The sequence below is a fragment of the Ranitomeya imitator genome, chromosome 4, assembly GCF_032444005.1.
Source record: "Ranitomeya imitator isolate aRanImi1 chromosome 4, aRanImi1.pri, whole genome shotgun sequence".
Taxonomy (NCBI): Eukaryota; Metazoa; Chordata; class Amphibia; order Anura; family Dendrobatidae; genus Ranitomeya; species Ranitomeya imitator.
In genome coordinates, this window is record NC_091285.1 from 232952786 (window position 1) to 232973800 (window position 21015).

Here is a 21015-nt window from a genome sequence, read left to right on the forward strand (position 1 = left end):
TCTCCTTCCTTTTTGGGCCGTTCGGGGAATCTCTTCCTCAGAGCTGCTCCCACCACCTTCCTGTACCTCACGCCATGATGGGTCAAGGACCTCATCATCTACACTACCCTCTTCAAACAACTGCTTCTCCTGGGTAGTCTCGACAGCACAGTATGCACCAGAAAGTGGCACCTGAGTCTCATCATCAGATGCGTACTGAGGTGTGCTGACCATAGGCACTGGCCCACCCGCCTCTTCAGATTCAGAGAGACAAAGTGGTTGCGCATCACTGCATACTACCTCTTCTTCAAATTCTAGAATGCTGCTTGGGTGACCCCCTCTTTCCAGGCCAAGAGATTCAGAGAACAGAAGTAGAGATGGCTCCTGTCCAGGGCTCTCTGACTGGCTGGGCAATTTGGCAGGTGGTGAAGAGACAAATGGGTGCTCTTCAGTGCTCAGGACCTGAGAGGATCTGGAACTAATCGAAGTCGATGTGTTAGCTGCCATCTATCCGACCACAGCTTCAATTTGGTCCTCCCGCAGCAGTGGTGTGCAGCGAGCTCCTACAAAGCTGCACATAAAGGACTGTTCCCTGGTAAAACTGGGGGATGCTGAGTCACTGGTGCCCGCAGCAGGCACAGAATCCCCACATCCTCTCCCTTCTCACACAGCGGTTGATAAAGTAGCCTGGGTAAAGCACAATAAAGCAAATCGCTAGCTCAAACTGTCCCTCAGAACAGCAGCGTCCTGTCCCTAACTAAATTCACAGTAGAGTGAACCCAAAATGGCAGCGGTGGCTTTTATAGTGCATCATGACATCATTTCAGCAGCCAATCACAGCCATGCCATTAGATAACATGCCTAACAGGATGTGCCACTAGTATTGAAAGATAGGAGACAAAAAAAGCGCAAATAGGGTCTTATCCCCAGGATTGTTCTTAATCAATTGTGAGAGAACTGCTTACCTGGTAGTACACAGTACAAGCGTGTAGTTGTCAGCTGCTGCAGATCCACAGGTCGGCGTTGCCGTGTCCCGGGATCTCGCACACATTTTTTTATTTTTTATTTTTTATACCTTCCACCTTGGAATCTGAAAAAGAGGTGCAATTTAAGTATATTGTTCATCGATTATAATTATAATAGTAATGATTTACATATATGTTAAAAACAACTTGTTTCTATGTAATACGGCTTTATTTGAACTTTGACATTGCCTGTCACATGCCAGAAGACTGCTTGGCGCCGTTATTTGAATTCAGAATGTATATAAGCGGGGCAATAGTAGCATGTGTCATATCTTTGTGTGAAAACTTCCTGAAGAAGAAGCCTTTGAGCTTCGAAACGCGTTGAATAAACCACCCGAACACCCTAACAGTATATCTGGATCTATTATTTGTCGCAGCAGCGCAGATGTAATCCACATTTCATTTATTATAACAGGATGTGCCCACACTTCTTAGGATCCTCATTGGCTGAATAAAATCAAACGGCTCATTGCATTATGGGAACTTCCGATTCTGGTATTCGATATTCTAAAAGTATCGGAACTCTGATGCAGCGAATATCGGTCGATAACCGATATTTCAGTATCGGAATGCTCAACACTAGCAGACACATAACTAGTACTTTTAGGCTATTTATTGCATTTTAATAGCTGTAGAAAATTAGTTATGATAGCTTAATAAAATAAATATTCGTAATAGATCCATGACAACTATGACGTATCCATTTCCAATATACAGTGGAGAGTCTACACTCCCCTATTCAAATGTTAGGTTTTTGTCATGTAGCAAAATTATATCATGAAGAATTGTTTCAGAACTTTTTGCACCTTTAAATCCTTCATGACCTTGGGATTGTCTGTTTTTGTGCTTTTATTTTTTTGTTCCCCTTCTTTCCCAGAGCCATAACTTTATTTTTCAGTCGTTATGGCTGTGTTAGATCTTGTTTTTTTGTGGGACGAGTTGTAGTTTTCAACAACACCATTGATTTTACCATATAATGTACTGAAAAATGGGAAAAAATCTAAGTGCAGTAAAACTGCTAAAAAAGTGCAATCCCACAATTCCTTTTTTTTTTTACCATGTTCACCAAATGCCAAAACTGACCTGCCCTTATGATCCTCCGGGTAATTACAAATTTGCAGATAACAAACATGTATAGGTTGTTTTTTATTTAGGTGGTAGTAAAAAAATCCAAATTTTGTAAAGAAAAAAAGGCACCTTTTTCTGAGACCTGTAGCGTCTCCATTTTCGTGATCTTGGGTTGGGTGAGTGTCTATTTTTTGTGCGCCGAGCGATACCGAATATGTGTATTTTTTTATTGTTTTATTTTTTATGGGGTGATTTGAGCATTTATATATATATATATATATATATATATATATATATATATAATCAGCATGGTGGACTAAGTGGTTAGCACTGCAGCCTTGCAGCGCTCGAGTCCTGGGTTCAACTCCCACCAAGCACAACATCTGCAAGGAGTTTGTATGTTCTCCCCGTGTTTGCGTGGGTTTCCTCTGTGTACTTCAGTTTCCAGGAATTAGCTATGGAGGATATCCACTAGATTAAAACATAACCTTTAATAAATGTTGCTAAAAAACTCGGATCCTAATAAGACACATATAACAGCAAAAACAAAAAGTGCTCAGGTGAACCAGTGCTCAAAATAAAAATTGGATCGGTCTTACCAATTCAGACGGACATATGGAAACAGTCCCTCATAGTCCATGAGGGTGGTGGTTCCAGATAAATGAGGGCCAAGGATAGGGAAGGGTACACCGCAGCTATCTTCCCTGTAAACCCTTAAAAGGACTCCTGTCCTAACAAGGACAGGCCCCAAGTGAGCCCTGCTATGGGAATCCACCAACCAACGTGTAGTCCTAAAGATATTTCTTCTCCCTACGCGTTTCAACTCCAATGAGAGAGCATCATCAGGGGAGTTAAATAGTCCGAAGAAGATACCAGTGGGTCCCCTCCGTAGTCCCAGAAGGACAATCCAGAAAGGTCCAAACACATTCGTGTACGTATCAGTCCGTATCGCCTGGGTCCCGCAGTGGCTGGGAAATTCCAGGGAGCTTCAGGAATTCTAGCTGTGTCTAGCTGTGTCTGAAGTTAGAGTAAGTCCTGACCCGCTGACCACACACGTCCCCCTTATATAGGTACTTACTATACAGCTGAAGAGAATACCCCTCTAATCGGCAGCAATAGCGTTCCTGCGTGGCGAGCGCGCATAACCGGAAGTGCCGGCCGCCTCGCCCGCAATAGCGTTCCCAAACAGTGAGCGCGCATGACCGGAAGTACCGCCGGCGTGTCCCTTCCGCCCACCATACTCATGGAGCCCCATGTCATAAGGACCAGCAAGAGTGTACTACCGGAAGTAACGCCGCCATGTCCGACGCGTCACTTCCGCCCACCATTTTCCCGGAGCATAGTGTGAGATGAAAATAAACAATGCACGAATTGCCCCGGTCTCCCTTCCGCCCACCATACTCATGGAACCCAGTGTCATAGTAACCACAGGGTGTGTATTGCCGGAGGTGACGCCGCCATGTCCGACGCGCTACCTCCGCCCGCCATTTTACCAGAGCCTAGTGTGAGATAAAAATAGACCCTGCACACATTGTCCCGGTCTCCCCATACGTTAACAAGAAGGTACAGGCGCCGCAAACTTCAATGACACCCACCCAGTACTGTGCCCCAGTAACAATATGTATAAGGCAATGATGATGTATTCTATAGGTTATATATATCCTGGGTAACCGGCGCCATATTAAAGAAATCCAGATTGTATATATTAAATCCCGGCGCCATGATGTATATGCCATGTGTACCAATTACTGTAAGTACCAACATCATAGCATAACGGGGGGGAAGGAGAGGAAAATAGGCGGAAAGATGGAAAATAATGCCCTAAGGCATATACATACTGACAGCAGAGATAACCCAAAAGTATAGCATGTCCTGAAAGGGCTCCAGCTTAATCAGGGGGGGGAATCAGCGTGGACGACAAACTAAGTGAAATAAAAATTAGGTCCGAAGAAGGAAGAAAATTCCCCTCAGGGCAAAATACTGGGTTTCACATCCCATAACCAGGTCCCCATTAGATATGCCACTGAAGGAACAACTAGTAGGGAACAGTGGCTCCTCTACTACTTGATAGAAAATGAAATAAGACTTGTTTTGTTTTCCTTGGCCAACCCTGTAGCTAGGGGCACCATCAGACAGAGTCTAGATAATATAATGTTACAGAAAATAATAAAAAGAGAAATGTCCACATACTCAGACTATAAGTGGTACGAGAGCTAACCCTGGGAGGGTGCAAATAAGGAAAGAAAAGAGAAGAAAGACAGGGGACACGGGGGGAAGAAAAGAGGAAAAGAAGGGGGAGAACCCCAAACAACTTTTTCAGAGAGGACTTTGCTCTCACAGAAAGCACCCAAAATTAATCTGATCGTTCAGGCCTCGAGGGTGGCAAGTATCCAGCGTGAAAATCCAGCTGGCCTCTCTCTGCAGTAGCAGCTTATCCAAGTCACCGCCTCTGTTAGGCATGTCCATTTTATCGATTCCCATGAATCGTATGACCTTGATGTCTCCCCCATGTACACCGTTGACATGTTTGGCGATTGGGGTATCTCTTTGGTACACATGGCATATACATCATGGCGCCGGGATTTAATATATACAATCTGGATTTCTTTAATATGGCGCCGGTTACCCAGGATATATATAACCTATAGAATACATCATCATTGCCTTATACATATTGTTACTGGGGCACAGTACTGGGTGGGTGTCATTGAAGTTTGCGGCGCCTGTACCTTCTTGTTAACGTATGGGGAGACCGGGACAATGTGTGCAGGGTCTATTTTTATCTCACACTAGGCTCCGGTAAAATGGCGGGCGGAGGTGGAGCGTCGGACATGGCGGCGTCACCTCCGGCAATACACACCCTGTGGTTACTATGACACTGGGTTCCATGAGTATGGTGGGCGGAAGGGAGACCGGGGCAATTCGTGCATTGTTTATTTTCATCTCACACTATGCTCCGGGAAAATGGTGGGCGGAAGTGACGCGTCGGACATGGCGGCGTTACTTCCGGTAGTACACTCTTGCTGGTCGCTATGACATGGGGCTCCATGAGTATGGTGGGCGGAAGGGACACGCCGGCGGTACTTCCGGTCATGCGCGCTCGCTGTTTGGGAACGCTATTGCGGGCGAGGCGGCCGGCACTTCCTGTTATGCGCGCTCGCCACGCAGGAACGCTATTGCTGCCGATTAGAGGGGTATTCTCTTCAGCTGTAAAGTAAGTTACCTATATAAGGGGGACGTGTGTGGTCAGCAGGTCAGGACTTACTCTAACTTCAGACACAGCTAGACACAGCTAGAATTCCTGAAGCTCCCTGGAATTTCCCAGCCACTGCGGGACCCAGGCGATACGGACTGATACATACACGAATGTGTTTGGACCTTTCTGGATTGTCCTTCTGGGACTACGGAGGGGACCCACTGGTATCTTCTTCGGACTATTTAACTCCCCTGATGATGCTCCCTCATTGGAGTTGAAACGCGTAGGGAGAAGAAATATCTTTAGGACTACACGTTGGTTGGTGGATTCCCATAGCAGGGCTCACTTGGGGCCTGTCCTTGTTAGGACAGGAGTCCTTTTAAGGGTTTACAGGGAAGATAGCTGCGGTGTACCCTTCCCTATCCTTGGCCCTCATTTATCTGGAACCACCAGCCTCATGGACTATGAGGGACTGTTTCCATATGTCCGTCTGAATTGGTAAGACCGATCCAATTTTTATTTTGAGCACTGGTTCACCTGAGCACTTTTTGTTTTTGCTGTTATATGTGTCTTATTAGGATCCGAGTTTTTTAGCAACATTTATTAAAGGTTATGTTTTAATCTAGTGGATATCCTCCATAGCTAATTCCTGTATTTTTCCTGAGGATAGAGACGGGGCCAGTTTGTGTATAGGCTCTAGCTATTCTTATATACTTCAGTTTCCACCCACATTCCAAAGTCATACTGATAGGGAATTTAGATTGTGAGCCCCAATGGGGACAGCGATGATATTGTGTGCAAACTGTTAAGCGCTGCGGAATAAGTTAGCGCTATATACAAATAAAGAAAAGAAAAAGATATTATATATATATATATATTCTCATTAAAACTTTAGAATGAATTGAAGATGAAGAGAAACGTGCAAAGCCTGACTTACTTTGAACATACACCAGCCAATCTAAAATGAGCAAGGTGAACTAAAAGTGATACACGCTGTAGTTAATCCTCAGCACTCTGAGATATGGTAGTGTTGTAGCTGTTTTATATGAGATTTACTGCATAATCTACGTGTCCCATTGAGCTGTAAATTGCACAAGTAGCCTTCCTGTTGATTTCATACAACCATTGGCACCACAGGTTTCCATTCTTCACTTTGACCAGATATGATCTAGACATATTTCAAATCATGTTATCGTGTTATTTGCTTCATAAATAAAACTTGTCATATAAAATGTAATGAATGTCAGAAATGGAAAAAAGTATTGTATGGGAACACTTTCCAGAAATCCAGCCCCAACAATTAGAGGTTGCATGGCAAGCTAGTTTCCACATTCAAAGGTAAGTATTTTATAAGGGGTTAGAATAGAGTGTAGTAACTTTATAGTCGCAGTAGAATGGCATGGAATCCTGACATCTTTTAGAGACAAGGTCAAATAGTTTTTTTAATGATCCATATATACACTGGATCATTAAATCATAGGATGTTAACGATATGCAAATAGTAAAAAAATGGAAACAAAATTTAAAAAACCTGTTGATTTATTCACTATTGAGTATGTGAATTACGTATATCTAGTACATCTGTGACATCATTAGTCGGAAATTGCAAAGGGAGTTGCCAGAAGCGGATCTTGATTATTTCAGAGCCCAAGTGCATTCAGAATGGCTGAACATTCCTCCGGCAGCCATTAATATCTATTGATAGCATGGCAAGGCATATAAGTGCGTGTAATTCTGCAAGTGGTGCTCATATATTATAGGAATAAATCAAGATCTTTTAAAAATATTGTTACATTTTTTCATAATGTCCATATTTTTAATATGCCTATTGACCCTGTGATTTTCCTTTGACTTTTCCTTTTTGGTGCTGCAATATCAATGTTGAAGAGTGTGTTTCAAAGACTATTGAACTCGGTGATAATGACATACGAAATAACAGCCCTATAACTTTATTTCTAATATACCGTAATAAGGACATTTATCATAATAATAAATCTCTACTTATACAACTTACCAGTATGAAATTGTTGACTGTATACGTTTAGTGTTAGCCAATTTCGCAGAATGGCGGAAATCATTTTATTATATAGTACATAAAAAAAATGTGTTCATTAAGGGTAAGGTGAATTTTAAGACATGAAACACTAAACAAAACAACAAGGAATCACAGCTACCTACTAAATCACATATGTAAGGCAAGGCCCTATTTGGTCTTTTCACTTGAGGAGACAATCACACCGGATCTTTGTTTGTTTGCTGTGCTTCCTTGTGTAAATCATATATATTCTGAATTCAATTAAATAAATCATATTGTGACTTTGTGACATGGGTGAAATGCTTTATTATTTGACCATGTATTCAGTACAAATTTTAAAAAGCACATATTATAATCATGGATTAGTTATAGTTCTGAGGCTTTAAAAGGTTATTCCCAATAAACAAGTGGTCCCTTATATGTCAAATACCAGGAACTGAACATGAGAACTCAGGAGAACGTGGGCTATGGCGTCCCATCCAGAATTGAGCGGAGGTGTGCATGTGTGAGGACTGTGCTGCAGAGCCTTGTTCCTGAGGTCAGAGGTGTGTATGTGTGAGGACTGTGCTGCAGAGCCTTGTTTTTGAGGTCGGAGGTGTGCATGTGCGAGGACTGTGCTGCAGAGCCTGGTTCTCAAGGTCGGAGGTGTGCATGTGTGAGGACTGTGCTGCAGAGCCTTGTTCTTGAGGTTGGAGGTGTGCATGTGTGAGGACTGTGATGCAGAGCCTTGTTCTTGAGGTCGGAGGTGTGCATGTGTGAGGACTGTGCTGCAGAGCCTTGTTCTTGAGGTTGGAGGTGTGCATGTGTGAGGACTGTGCTGCAGAGCCTGGTTCTCGAGGTCGGAGGTGTGCATGTGTGAGGACTGTGCTGCAGAGCCTTGCTCTTGAGGTTGGAGGTGTGCATGTGTGAGGACTGTGCTGCAGAGCCTTGTTCTTGAGGTCAGAGGTGTGCATGTGTGAGGACTGTGCTACAGAGCCTTGCTCTTGAGGTCGGAGGTGTGCATGTGCGAGGACTGTGCTACAGAGCCTTATTCTCGAGGTCGGAGGTGTGCATGTGCAAGGACTGTGCTGCAGAGCCTGGTTCTCGAGGTCGGAGGTGTGCATGTGTGAGGACTGTGCTGCAGAGCCTTGTTCTTGAGGTCGGAGGTGTGCATGTGCAAGGACTGTGCTGCAGAGCCTGGTTCTCGAGGTCGGAGGTGTGCATGTGCGAGGACTGTGCTACAGAGCCTTGCTCTTGAGGTCGGAGGTGTGCATGTGCGATGACTGTGCTACAGAGCCTGGTTCTCGAGGTCGGAGGTGTGCATGTGCAAGGACTGTGCTGCAGAGCCTGGTTCTCGAGGTCGGAGGTGTGCATGTGTGAAGACTGTGCTGTAGAGCCTGGTTCTCAAGGTCGAAGGTGTGCATGTGTGAGGACTGTGCTACAGAGCCTTGTTCTTGAGGTCGGAGGTGTGCATGTGCAAGGACTGTGCTGCAGAGCCTTGTTCTTGAGGTCGGAGGTGTGCATGTGCAAGGACTGTGCTGCAGAGCCTGGTTCTCGAGGTCGGAGGTGTGCATGTGCGAGGACTGTGCTACAGAGCCTTGCTCTTGAGGTCGGAGGTGTGCATGTGCGAGGACTGTGCTGCAGAGCCTTGTTCTTGAGGTCGGAGGTGTGCATGTGCAAGGACTGTGCTGCAGAGCCTGGTTCTTGAGGTCGGAGGTGTGCATGTGCGAGGACTGTGCTACAGAGCCTTGCTCTTGAGGTCGGAGGTGTGCATGTGCGAGGACTGTGCTACAGAGCCTGGTTCTCGAGGTCGGAGGTGTGCATGTGCAAGGACTGTGCTGCAGAGCCTGGTTCTCGAGGTCGGAGGTGTGCATGTGTGAAGACTGTGCTGCAGAGCCTGGTTCTCAAGGTCGGAGGTGTGCATGTGTGAGGACTGTGCTGCAGAGCCTGGTTCTCGAAATTTCAGAGCTCTAAACTCAGGATTGCCTAGGCTACCAGTGGTCCTGTGATCAGCAAGTTATCCCCTATCTTATAGACCAGAGACAATTTTTTTTTTTGGAATAGCTTTTAATAAATTTATGAAACTTTAGCATTGTCATTATTGAACTTAATACTGTCCAAATAGAGACGATATTTGGCATCTGGACATTGAATTAATGTGCACGTGTTTGCTCTCATTTCTTTTTCTTAGACATGAACTTTTAGAAGAGGCCAGAAGGAAAGGGCTACCATTTGCACAGTGGGATGGGCCAACTGTGGTATCTTGGCTTGAGGTAAAATCAGGCCACACTCTAAATACTGCTTTATGCTATCAAGCTATCAAAAAAGCTTGTACACTTTTTTTAATTAGAGTAAATGTTATAATTGCACTCAGGTTATGTCTCCTATAAGATGATATTTGTGAATCAATTGTAAGAAACTGAATTTGTTGGCAAGTGATTGGCTCCCAAGTCAGCTCTGCTAAATTTTGGGACTATTATTAAGTCATATTTGGGCCCATAGAAGGATGCCCTGGTTCTCCAGTGGGCCACTTCAACAGTTCTCCAGAAGAATATATCATTTCACTCAGATCTTTCACTCTAGATCACTACAGTTTAAAATGTATTGGCACTTTTAGAATCCTTTTGAAAAGTTGTAGAGGCATTTCTGAAGTTGTGATCAGTGTGGGTCTGGGAGCTAATCACTAAAATAAATTGGCAGAATTGCTGAGCTCAGAGCTGCTCTTCTTCAATACTGAAGACAGTCTCAAAGACTTTCCATTGGGAAGACCTGGTGCTCAGCTGAATGCTTCAGCCTTAAGGGGATCCTTCCACATCCCCAAACATTTATTAACCTGGGGATATGAGGTTAATCTGCAGTTTAACAGCATTCTGAAGCCCTGATGCCTCCGCATTGGAGGTCTGGCTACAAGGAGGAAATGAACTGCATTCCTCCCAGCAACCTCCATCTTTCAGTCACAGAAGCGCAGCGGTGCACCTTCATTTACCATTCAGAACTGTACTGAGCGGTGACTAAAGCTGTGATGGCCATGCCTCTATGACTGAAAGCCCAAGACTGCCAGGAGGAATAAAGTTAATGCCTTTCCGGCAACCTGGCTTTCTGTGCGATGGCCCATGGCTTTTGACCACTATTAACCCGCAGATTAATCCCTTATCTGCAGGTTAATAGTGTTTGGGGACATGCAGGTTCCCTTTAACGTTTTATTCGATTAATAGGGGAATTCAACATGTGGACCACCACCGATCGAAACTTCTGCAATGTCTCTATAATATATCCAAAGTTTTTTCCCTTCCTTGAGTTGCACCTTAAATGTATTTCCATATATTGTCTGTATTAGTTGACTAATTTACATTTTCATACCTTGCTATGTTGCACTTTGAAAAAAAATAGGTTATTACATAAATGAATTTGTATGTAATAATGTACCGTAAGTGGACATTTGGTTAGGCTCCTTTGACTTCTGCAGAAAATGGTAAAATAATATAACGTTCAGCAAATATCCAACATGTGTAAAAATACAACATTGTAAAGTTACTACATACTAGCTCCATATTGATTACGCGGGAACAAAACATGCAATAAATAAGACCCCATAGACGGCCTTATTAAATGCAAACTTACATATGGTAAATACATTTAGTTTGTGAAATTTTGAAGTCTCGTGACCTTAAAATGAACTTGCTGTACTTTAGAAAATGATCGCATTTTGAAAGAAAATGATTGTATTTCTTTGGTAAGTTTATCTTCTTCCTATTCTCCCAGTTATGGCTAGGAATGCCAGCCTGGTATGTTGCAGCTTGTCGTGCCAATGTTAAGAGTGGTGCCATTATGTCTGCATTGTCAGACACAGAAATCCAGAGAGAAATTGGGATCAGTAATCCCTTGCATCGTTTGAAACTACGCCTTGCTATACAGGAAATGGTGTCGCTTACAAGTCCGTCAGCCCCCCCAACATCAAGAACCGTGAGTTTGTTAACTTTTTCTTTTGTAACTTGATAAGTGTCCAATATACTTGGCAAAATGCAAAAAAAATGTATATGCTATGTGCAGCATTAGAATAAATGTGGCACAATTTGTAATATTTTTGCAGATTTAAATTCATGAGCAGAAAATATGCATACAACTTTGCCAGCATTTACATATAGTACTAAATGGAAAAGCAGGTGTAAGTATGCGATGGCTGCAAAATACTCTTATACAGTATATGCAAGCACTATGCACCAGAACTCTGCAAATATTATATACACTAGATGGTGGCCCGATTCTAACGCATCGGGTATTCTAGAATATGCATGTCCACGTAGTATATTGCCCAGCGACGTAGTATATTGCCCAGTCACGTAGTATATTGCCCAGTCACGTAGTATATTGCCCAGTCACGTAGTATATTGCCCAGCGACGTAGTATATTGCCCAGTCACGAAGTATATTGCCCAGCGACGTAGTATATTGCCCAGTCACGTAGTATATTGCCCAGTCACGTAGTATATTGCCCAGTCACGTAGTATATTGCCCAGCGACGTAGTATATTGCCCAGTCACGTAGTATATTGCCCAGCGACGTAGTATATTGCCCAGTCACGTAGTATATTGCCCAGCGACGTAGTATATTGCCCAGTCACGTAGTATATTGCCCAGTCACGTAGTATATTGCCCAGTCACGTAGTATATTGCCCAGCGACGTAGTATATTGCCTAGTCACGTAGTATATTGCCCAGTCACGTAGTATATTGCCCAGTCACGTAGTATATTGCCCAGTCACGTAGTATATTGCCCAGTCACGTAGTATATTGCCCAGCCACGTAGTATATTGCCCAGCCACATAGTATATTGCCCAGCCACATAGTATATTGCCCAGTCACGTAGTATATTGCCCAGCGACGTAGTATATTGCCCAGCCACGTAGTATATTGCCCAGTCACGTAGTATATTGCCCAGCCACGTAGTATCCCTCTTCCCAATGCACAATGTTGAGAAATATAGAAATCCGCTAGCGTTCCTTACAGTAGTTAATGAATATGCGGTGCAAGTACACAGTGGCTACCATATAGGCAGAAATATACAAACACCACTATGCAATAGCACTCTACAAACATTATATAGATGAATTCTACACACATAGAAATGTTAGGATCTTTGTACATATTTGATCAAATTATGTCAGCCCATCTGCCAATGACAAGGTGACTTCGGTTCTGCAATGATTGGTTTTAAGTAAAAACAGTCTAGGAAATATGGGTATATAGGGTGCAAGGCCTGGCTTTAGCTACTCCCCTAATGCACAATGTAAGAAATAGAGTTGGTGAGGACTACTTATTGTAGTAAAATTAATACACAGGCATAAGTATACTATGGCTGATAAACAGTGGGTACGGAAAGTACAGAAATTTTTCACTTTTTGTTTCATTGCCGCCATTTGATAAATTCAAAAAAGTTCATTTTTTTCTCATTAATAGTGTTGAGCGATACCGTCCGATACTTGAAAGTATCGGATAGTATCGGCCGATACCCGAAAAGTATCGGATATCGCCGATACCGATATCCGATACCAATACAAGTCAATGGGACATCAAGTATCGGAAGGTATTCTGATGGATCCCAGGGTCTGAAGGAGAGGAAACTCTCCTTCAGGCCCTGGGATCCATAGTGAGGTGTAAAATAAAGAATTAAAATAAAAAAATATTGTTGTATTCACCTCTCCGGCGGCCCCTGGAACATCACCGCGAGGAACCGGCGTCCGGCAGGCTTCTTTGTTCAAAATGAGCGCCTTTAGGACCTGCGGAATGACGTCGCGGCTTCTGATTGGTCGCGTGCCGCCCATGTGACCGCCACGCGACCAATCAGAAGCCGCGACGTCATACCACAGGTCCTAAAGGCGCTCATTCTAGGAATTTATCTGAGGAATGATGTCGCGGCTTCTGATTGGTCGCGTGGCGGTCACATGGGCAGCACGCGACCAATCAGAAGCCGCAACGTCATTCCGCAGGTCCTAAAGGCGCTCATTTTGAACAAAGAAGCCTGCCGGACGCCGGTGACTCACGGTGATGTTCCAGGGGCCGCCGGAGAGGTGAATATAACAATATTTTTAATTTTAATTCTTTATTTTACACCTCCGATACCGATACCCGATACCACAAAAATATCGGATCTCGGTATCGGAATTCCGATACCGCAAGTATCGGCCGATACCCGATACTTGCGGTATCGGAATGCTCAACACTACTCATTAATGTACATGCTGCACCCCATCTTGACTGGAGAAAAACTGAAATGTAGAAATTTATGCATATTTATTGAAAAAGAAAAACTGAAATATCACATGGTCATAAGTATTCAGACCCTTTGCTCAGACACTCATATTTAAGTCACATGATGTCCATTTCCTTGTGATCCTCCTTGAGATGGTTCTACTCCTTCATTGGAGTCCAGCTGTATTTAATGAAACTGATGTCAGACCAAGTGAGAATCATGAGGTCAAAGGAGCTCTGGATTCTTGTCTCTGGCCAAGGAGCTCAGAGACAGAATTGTGGCTAGGCACAGATCTGGCCAAGGTTACAAAAGAATTTCTGCAGTACTCAAGGTTCCTAAGAGCACAGTGGCCTCCATAATCCTTAAATGGAAGAAATTTGGGACCACCAGAAGTCTTCCTAGACCTGGCCATTCAGCCAAACTGAGCAATCGTGGGATAACAGCCTTCATGAGAGTGGTATAGAGGAACCCCAAGATTACTGTGGCCCAGCTCCAGAGATGCAGTAGGGAGATGGGAGAAAATTCCACAAAGTCAACTATCTCTGCAGCCCTCCACCAGTCGGGTCTTTATGGCAGAGTGACCCGACGGAAGCCTATCCTCAGTGCAAGACATAGGAAAGCCCCCATAGAGTTTGCTAAAAACACAAGAAGGACTCCCAGACTATGAGAAATAAGATTCTCTGGTCTGATGAGACGAAGATAGACCTTTTTGGTGATAATTCTAAGTGGTATGTGTGGAGAAAACCTGGCACTGCTCATTACCTGCACAATACAATCCCAACTGTGAAACATGATGGTGGCAGCATCATGCTGTGGGGACAGGATGACTAGTTGTCATTGAAGGAAACATGAATGCGGCCAATTACAGAGAAATTCTGGATGAAAACCTCTTCCAGAGTGCTCTGGACCTCCGACTTGGCCGTAGGTTCACCTTCTAACAAGACGCACACAGCTAAAATAACAAAGGAGTGGCTTCAGAACAATTCTGTGACCATTTTTGACTTGCCCAGTCAGAGCCCTGACCTAAACCCAATTGAGAATCTCTGGAGAGACCTGAAAATGCCTGTTCACCAAGTTCACCATCCAAACTGACGGAACCGGATAGGATCTGCAAGGAAGTATGGAAGAGGATCCCCAAATCCAGGTGTGAAAAACTTATTGTATCATTCCCAAGAAGACTCATGGCTGTACTAGATCAAAAGGGTGCTTCTACTCAATACTGAGCAAAGGGTCTGAATACTTATGACAAGATGGGGTGCAGAGTGTACATTAATGAGAAAAAAATGAACTTTTTTGAATTTACAAAATGGCAGCAATGAAACATAGAGTGAAAAATTTAAAGGGGTCTGAATACTTTCCTTACCCACTGTATATGCAACAGCACTCTGCAAATATTATGTACATCAATTCCACTATTGCTACACACTAGAGATGGGCTGATTACTTAGTGCAACCCTGGTCAATGGTCCAGGGCAGTGCTCTCTGGCCATTGACAGGAGCTGCCCGAATGACATTACTCTCCAGGATCTCAGGCTCTGCTTATGATTTGCCGGGCTTGTGCACCATCACCTATGGATCGCACATTTGACATCATGCCAGGACAACAAATCAAAAGTCATGCCTTGGGACCCGTAAGCTCAGGAAATTTGAGCAGCTCCTGTCCACAACCAGAGTACACTGGCGTGGAGCCAGGATGCACATAGCTATTCCATCATCTCTACTGCTCTCATAAAATTTTGATGTTCTTTGTAGACATTTGATCAAATTATGTGAGCCCATCTGACTATAATGGATTCATTTTTGCAGAGTGCTGTGGAATAGAGTTTGTATATCTTGAAAGAGTTGTCCAGTCTTCTGATAAACGTCTGCAGCCATTGTATGTGACTGCAGACTTTTTAATCCAGACAGTGTTCCGTGTGCACAGTCAAGATTCACCGGTATTGCCAGTGAGAGATGGCGGTCATGTAACTGTAACTATATGATTTTCAAACATCTGGCCACATTCTGACTAGATTTGCCTAGCTTCTCCCAATAGAAGTAAATTGAGAGACGTCGAGAACGTCTGGTCGGCATGTGACCTCATGTATACGAATTGCAATACCACACACTGTCAGGAAACAGAAGTCTGTAATCATGTAGAGTAACTGCAGATTTTTGTCCGAATACTGGAAAACCCCTTTAAGTCAAGTTATTGTACATATACTTTGGCTGGTATGAGTCATGTCTCATTGATTGTAAATAGTTTTCCTTTCTAAGCTTTGATGGGAGCTTTGGGACACCTGTGACACTTTTATGTGTATTTGCTGATTGTGATGTTATTACACTATTAACTTACAGTGGTGCTGACTTTCTTCTTTAATGCTGCTTACAAAATATGGATGTCACCACCCACTTTATGGGTCTCCTCAATAGCCATCTGGTAATGTATGGCTTACCCATGAAGAAATGGAAAATCTTGCAGCTCCTGCCAAAACGGTTGGTCAATACTTTTCATTTTTTTTACTACTGAGCCATTTAGTGGTGATGATGTTAAATATAAAATTATAGTATCTGACCCATTACACCTATGTCATTTGTATACTCAGTAGTTTGGCTGAAATGCACATTTGTAATAACATCAGCTGTTGTGTATACACAGTGGCATATAAACGTTTGGGCACCCTTGGTCAAAATTACTGTTATTGTGAACAGTTAACCAAGTTGAAGATTAAATGATCTCTGAAAGGATTAAAGTTAAAGATTATACATTTCGTTTGTATTTTAAGCAAAAAATATACATGTATTGCCATTTTTTAAATTTTTTAAAAATTACTGAAAGGAAAATGGGCTCATGCAAAATTGGGCACCCTTGGAGATTTGTGTGCTCAGATAACTTTGGCCAAGGTTTCAGACCTTAATTAGCCTTTTAGGGTTATGGCTTGGTCACTATCATTGTTAGGAAAGACCAGGTGATGCAAATTTCCCCGAATTATAAAAACCTAGCCACCTGTAATCTTGTGCCAAAAAACTGCATGGGTGTTTCAAAGTAGCTCCCTTGCATTTTGAAAATTAAAATGTTGGAGGCCCACAAAGTATGAGAAGTCTATAAGAAGATAGCAAAGGATTTTCAAGTTGCCCTTTCCTCAGTTCAAAATGTAATTAAGAAATAGCAGTTAACACGAACAGTGGAGTTCAAGGTAAGATCTAGAAGACCAAGCAAAATTTCAGTGAGAGCTGCTGTTAGGATTGCTAAAGAGGCTCATCAGAATCCCTGCTTGACTGCAAAAGATTTTCAGAACGATTTAGTAAACTCTGGAGTTGTGGTACATTGGTCTACTGTTCAGAGACATCTGCACAAACATGGCATTCATGGAAGATTCATAAGAAGAATACCTCTCCTGCATCCTCACCATAAAATTTAGCGTAAAAAATATGCAGAAGAACATCTAAACAAGCCTGATAAATTTTGTAAACGATTCCTGTGGACCTATGAGGTTAAAATAGAGCTCTTTGGCCACAATTATCAAAGGAATGTGTGGAGAAAAAAGGGCACAATTTCAGGAAAAGAACATCTGGCCAACTATTAAGCATGGGGGTGGATCAATCATGGTTTGGTGTTGTATTGCAGCCAATGGCTCGGGGAACATTTCACAGGTAGAGGGAGGAATGGATTCAATTAAATTTTAACGAATTCTTGATGCAAACAACACAAGCTGTAAAAAAAGCTGAAGTTGAAAAGAGGATGGCTTCTACAAATGGATAATGATCCTAAACCCAAGTCAAAATCCACAATAGACTACCTCAAAAGACGCAAGCTGAAGGTTTTACAATGGCCCTCACTGTCCCCTAATCTGAACATCATTTAAAATTTGTGGCTAGATCTCAAAATAGCTGTACATGCAGGACGACCCAGGAATCTCACAGAACTGGAAGAATTGTCCAAGGAAGAATGGATGAATGTCCCTCAAACAAAAATTGAAAGACTCTTGGCTGGCTACAAAAAGTGTTTACAATCTGTGGTACTTGTAAATGGGGGTGTTACTAAATACTATCCATGCAAGATGCCGATGCCCAAACTTTTGGATTGGCCCATTTTCCTTTTTTATTTTTAAAATGGAAAAATGACAATTTTTTTTGCCTAAAATACAAAGGAAATGTGGCATCTTTAACTTTAGCCCTTTTAGAGATCATTTGAACTTCAGCTTGATTAACTGTTCACAATAACAGTAATTTTGACTAGGAGTGCCCAAACTTTTACATGCCACTGTGTAATAGTATCACACATAGCATATAAAAATATTTTTAATCAAAACATTTATATATCAATATAGTGCCAGACCACTTAGTTCTAGCTATAGTGAGGTCAGAGGGAGGTGCACCTCTAACCAAGTGCCAACTTGGACACTTATTAAAGGGTTGTTGTCGCCTCAGACCATCTCCTTTGCTGATGTCTTACTAAGATATATGGACATCATGGAGGTGAGGGTAAGTCAGGGAGGCTTGTATGTCTAGGGGGGTGAGTGGCAGAAACCACGTTAGTAGGATCTGCTACAGCTCTGGAGGATTTGGTGGGATTATTTTATAACAAACTCATTTGAATGCCTGCCATGTAATTATAATAAATAATAATCTTTATTTATATAGCGCCAACATATTCCACAGCGCTTTACAGCTCAACAGTTTCAAACACAACAGTCATAAGTAACAACGTTAGCAATACAATAATTAAAGCAAAATAAGACGACCCTGCTCATGAGAGCTTACAATCTACAATGAGGTGGGGGAGATAAAAAGTACAGGTGTGTAATTACAATGATGTATTTACAATGATGGTCCAGCCATCTTCAGGGGGTGGGGGATAGATGGAGATTGTGAATGGGCTACACACACAAGCATAAAATGACTTTGATTAGTGAACGTATTAGGCCGCTCTGAACAAATGTGTTTTGAGGGAGTGCCTAAAACTATGCAAATTGTGGATGGTTCTAATATCTTGGGGTAGAGCATTCCAGAAGATTGGCGCAGCACGGGAGAAGTCTTGGAGTCAGGAGTGGGAGGTACGGATTAGTGCATAAGTTAGTCGAAAGTCGTTTGCAGAGCGCAGTGGTTGGTTAGGCCGACAGGCAGAAATGAGGGAGGAGATGTAAGGGGGTGTCGCACTGTGGAGAGCCTTGTGGGTGAGAACAAGTACTTTGAATTGTATCCTGTAATGAATAGGCAGCCAATGTAACGACTGGTGAAGAGCGGACACGTCCGAGTAACGATTAGCTAGATGGACAACCCTGGCTGCTGCATTAAGGATAGACTGGAGAGGGGAAAGTCGAGTAAGGTGGAGGCTAATTAGTAGAGCATTGCAGTAGTCCAGGTGGGAGTGGATCAAGGTGACAGTGAGGGTTTTTGTTGTATCCATGGTGAGAAAAGAACGGATTCTAGAGATGTTCTTTAGGTGTAAGCAGCACGAGCGGGCAAGAGATTGTATATGGGATGTGAAGGAGAGATTGGAGTCAAACATAACACCCAGACAGCGCGCCTGCTGTCGGGGTGTTATTATGGTGCCACCCACGGAGAGGGAAATGTCAGGTTTAGGGAGGTTAGTAGATGGCGGGAGCAGAAGAAGTTCAGTTTTGGAGAGGTTGAGTTTCAGATAGAGAGCGGACATGATGTTGGAGACTGCGGACAGACAGTCACTGGCGTTCTGTAGTACAGCGGAAGTAAGGTCAGGGGATGATGTGCATAGTTGTGTGTCATCAGCATAAAGATGGTACTGAAAGCCAAATCTGCTGATGATCTGTCCAATTGGGGCTGGGTAGAAGGAGAAGAAAAGGGGGCCAAGGACTGAGCCCTGAGGTACCCCGACAGTGAGCAGTGAGAGGAAGAGGGGATGAAATGGAGCCAGAAAACAGAACACTGAAGGAGCGGTCAGAAAGATAGGAGGATAACCAGGAGAGAGCAGAGTCCTTAATGCCTAGTGACTGGAGCCTAGAGTGTAGTAGAGGGTGGTCAACAGTGTCGAAAGCTGCAGAAAGGTCGAGAAGAATGAGCAGAGAGTGGTCATCGTTACATTTTGCTGTCTGAAGGTCATTGGTCAAATGGAGGAGTGTCTAATGTAGGGGGCGGAAACCAGACTGTGAAGGGTCTAGGAGGGAATGAGTGGAGAGGTAACGGGTAAGGCGGGAGTAGATCAGGTGCTGCAACAGTTTAGAGATGAAGGGGAGATTGGAGAATGGTATGTAGTTGTTTGTGCAGGATGGGTGGAGGGCGGGTTTCTTTAGAAATGGAATAATGATAGAGTGTTTGAAGGAGGAGGGGAAAATGCCAGAGGAGAGGGAGAGATTAAAGATTGTAGTTAGGTGAGTTGTGACGACTGGAGAGACTGGAGGAGATGTAAGGGAATGGGGTCGGTAGTGCATGTAGTCGGACGAGATGAAGAGAGGAGCCTGGAGACTTCTTCTTCTGTGATAGGATCGAATGTGGAGTGTGAGCCAGGGGAAATGCAGGGAGGGATGGGAGTCACTGCGCTTGGTGTTATCTATTTTCTCTATAAAGTGGGAGGCCAGGTCATCAGCACAAATGTCTGTGAAAGGGGCTTGTGCTTTTGGCCTGAGGAGGGAGTGAAAGGTGTCAAAAGTTTCTTGGGGTTGTTGGATAGTGAGGAGATCAGAGTGGTGAAGTAGGTCTGATCGGCGAGGCGAAGGGCAGAGTTATAGGTTTTTAACATAAATTTGAAGTGTATGAAGTCTTCTGGTGTGCGAGTTTTCCCCCATAAGCGTTCAGCACTCCTAGAGCATTGCTGGAGAAATCGGGTTTGCGATGTGAGCTAGGGCTGTTTTACTCTGTGCTTGGAGGTTCTGAGGGTGTACGGCGCTGCTTGGTCCAGGGTGCTTCTAAGAGTGTCATTGTAGTGATTTACAACCTGATCAGGACAGGAAAAAGAGGAAATTGGGGACAATGATGAGTGTAGGGAGTCTGAAAGTGTGTGAGGGTTGATAGCATGTAGATTTCTGAATGTGTGGTAGGTAGGAGTTTGCTGGGGTGGGCGAGGAATTGAGTGTGAAGGAGAGAATGTTGTGGTCAGAGAGGGGAAGCGGTGAGTTATCTAGGTAGGAGATTGAACAGAGCCGGACGAAGACCAGATTAAGGGTGTTACAGTCTTTGTGTGTTTCAGAGGTTGAGAGCTGCCTGGGGAAGTGCTTAGTGATAGAAGCTGGGATGCAGATGTAGAAGTGGGGATGTTTATGGGGATGTTGAAGTCTCCCAGGATAAGGGTTGGATGTTGCATTTTGTAAATATGTGCAAGATTAACTTAATTTACATTACTACTAGTCTTTAAACTAACAAATTAATTGTTTTATTGCTTTTTTATGACCACATAGAAAGAGTCAGAAGAAGGAAGTTGGGCGCAGGTATGAACTGACCTGGTGCAAAAAGTATTTAATCCTTTAAACATTAAGTATGAGAACAATCCATTCACACTATGTTTTCTGTTAAAGAGGACTTTTCCCACCTT

At 43.4% G+C, this 21015-nt stretch overlaps 1 protein-coding gene across 11 annotated transcripts in view; it reads left to right on the forward strand.

Annotated features, from left to right (window-relative positions):
* PPFIA2 (PTPRF interacting protein alpha 2) overlaps positions 1–21015 on the forward strand; it is a 570637-nt gene that overhangs the window by 504212 nt on the left and 45410 nt on the right. For all 11 annotated transcript variants that reach the window (XM_069764416.1, XM_069764417.1, XM_069764412.1 and 8 more), the window contains 4 exons: positions 9474–9555; positions 11045–11245; positions 15942–16004; positions 20882–20911. In XM_069764416.1, coding sequence (XP_069620517.1) covers positions 9474–9555; positions 11045–11245; positions 15942–16004; positions 20882–20911 — 376 coding nt within the window. The remainder of the gene's footprint in view (positions 1–9473; positions 9556–11044; positions 11246–15941; positions 16005–20881; positions 20912–21015) is intronic.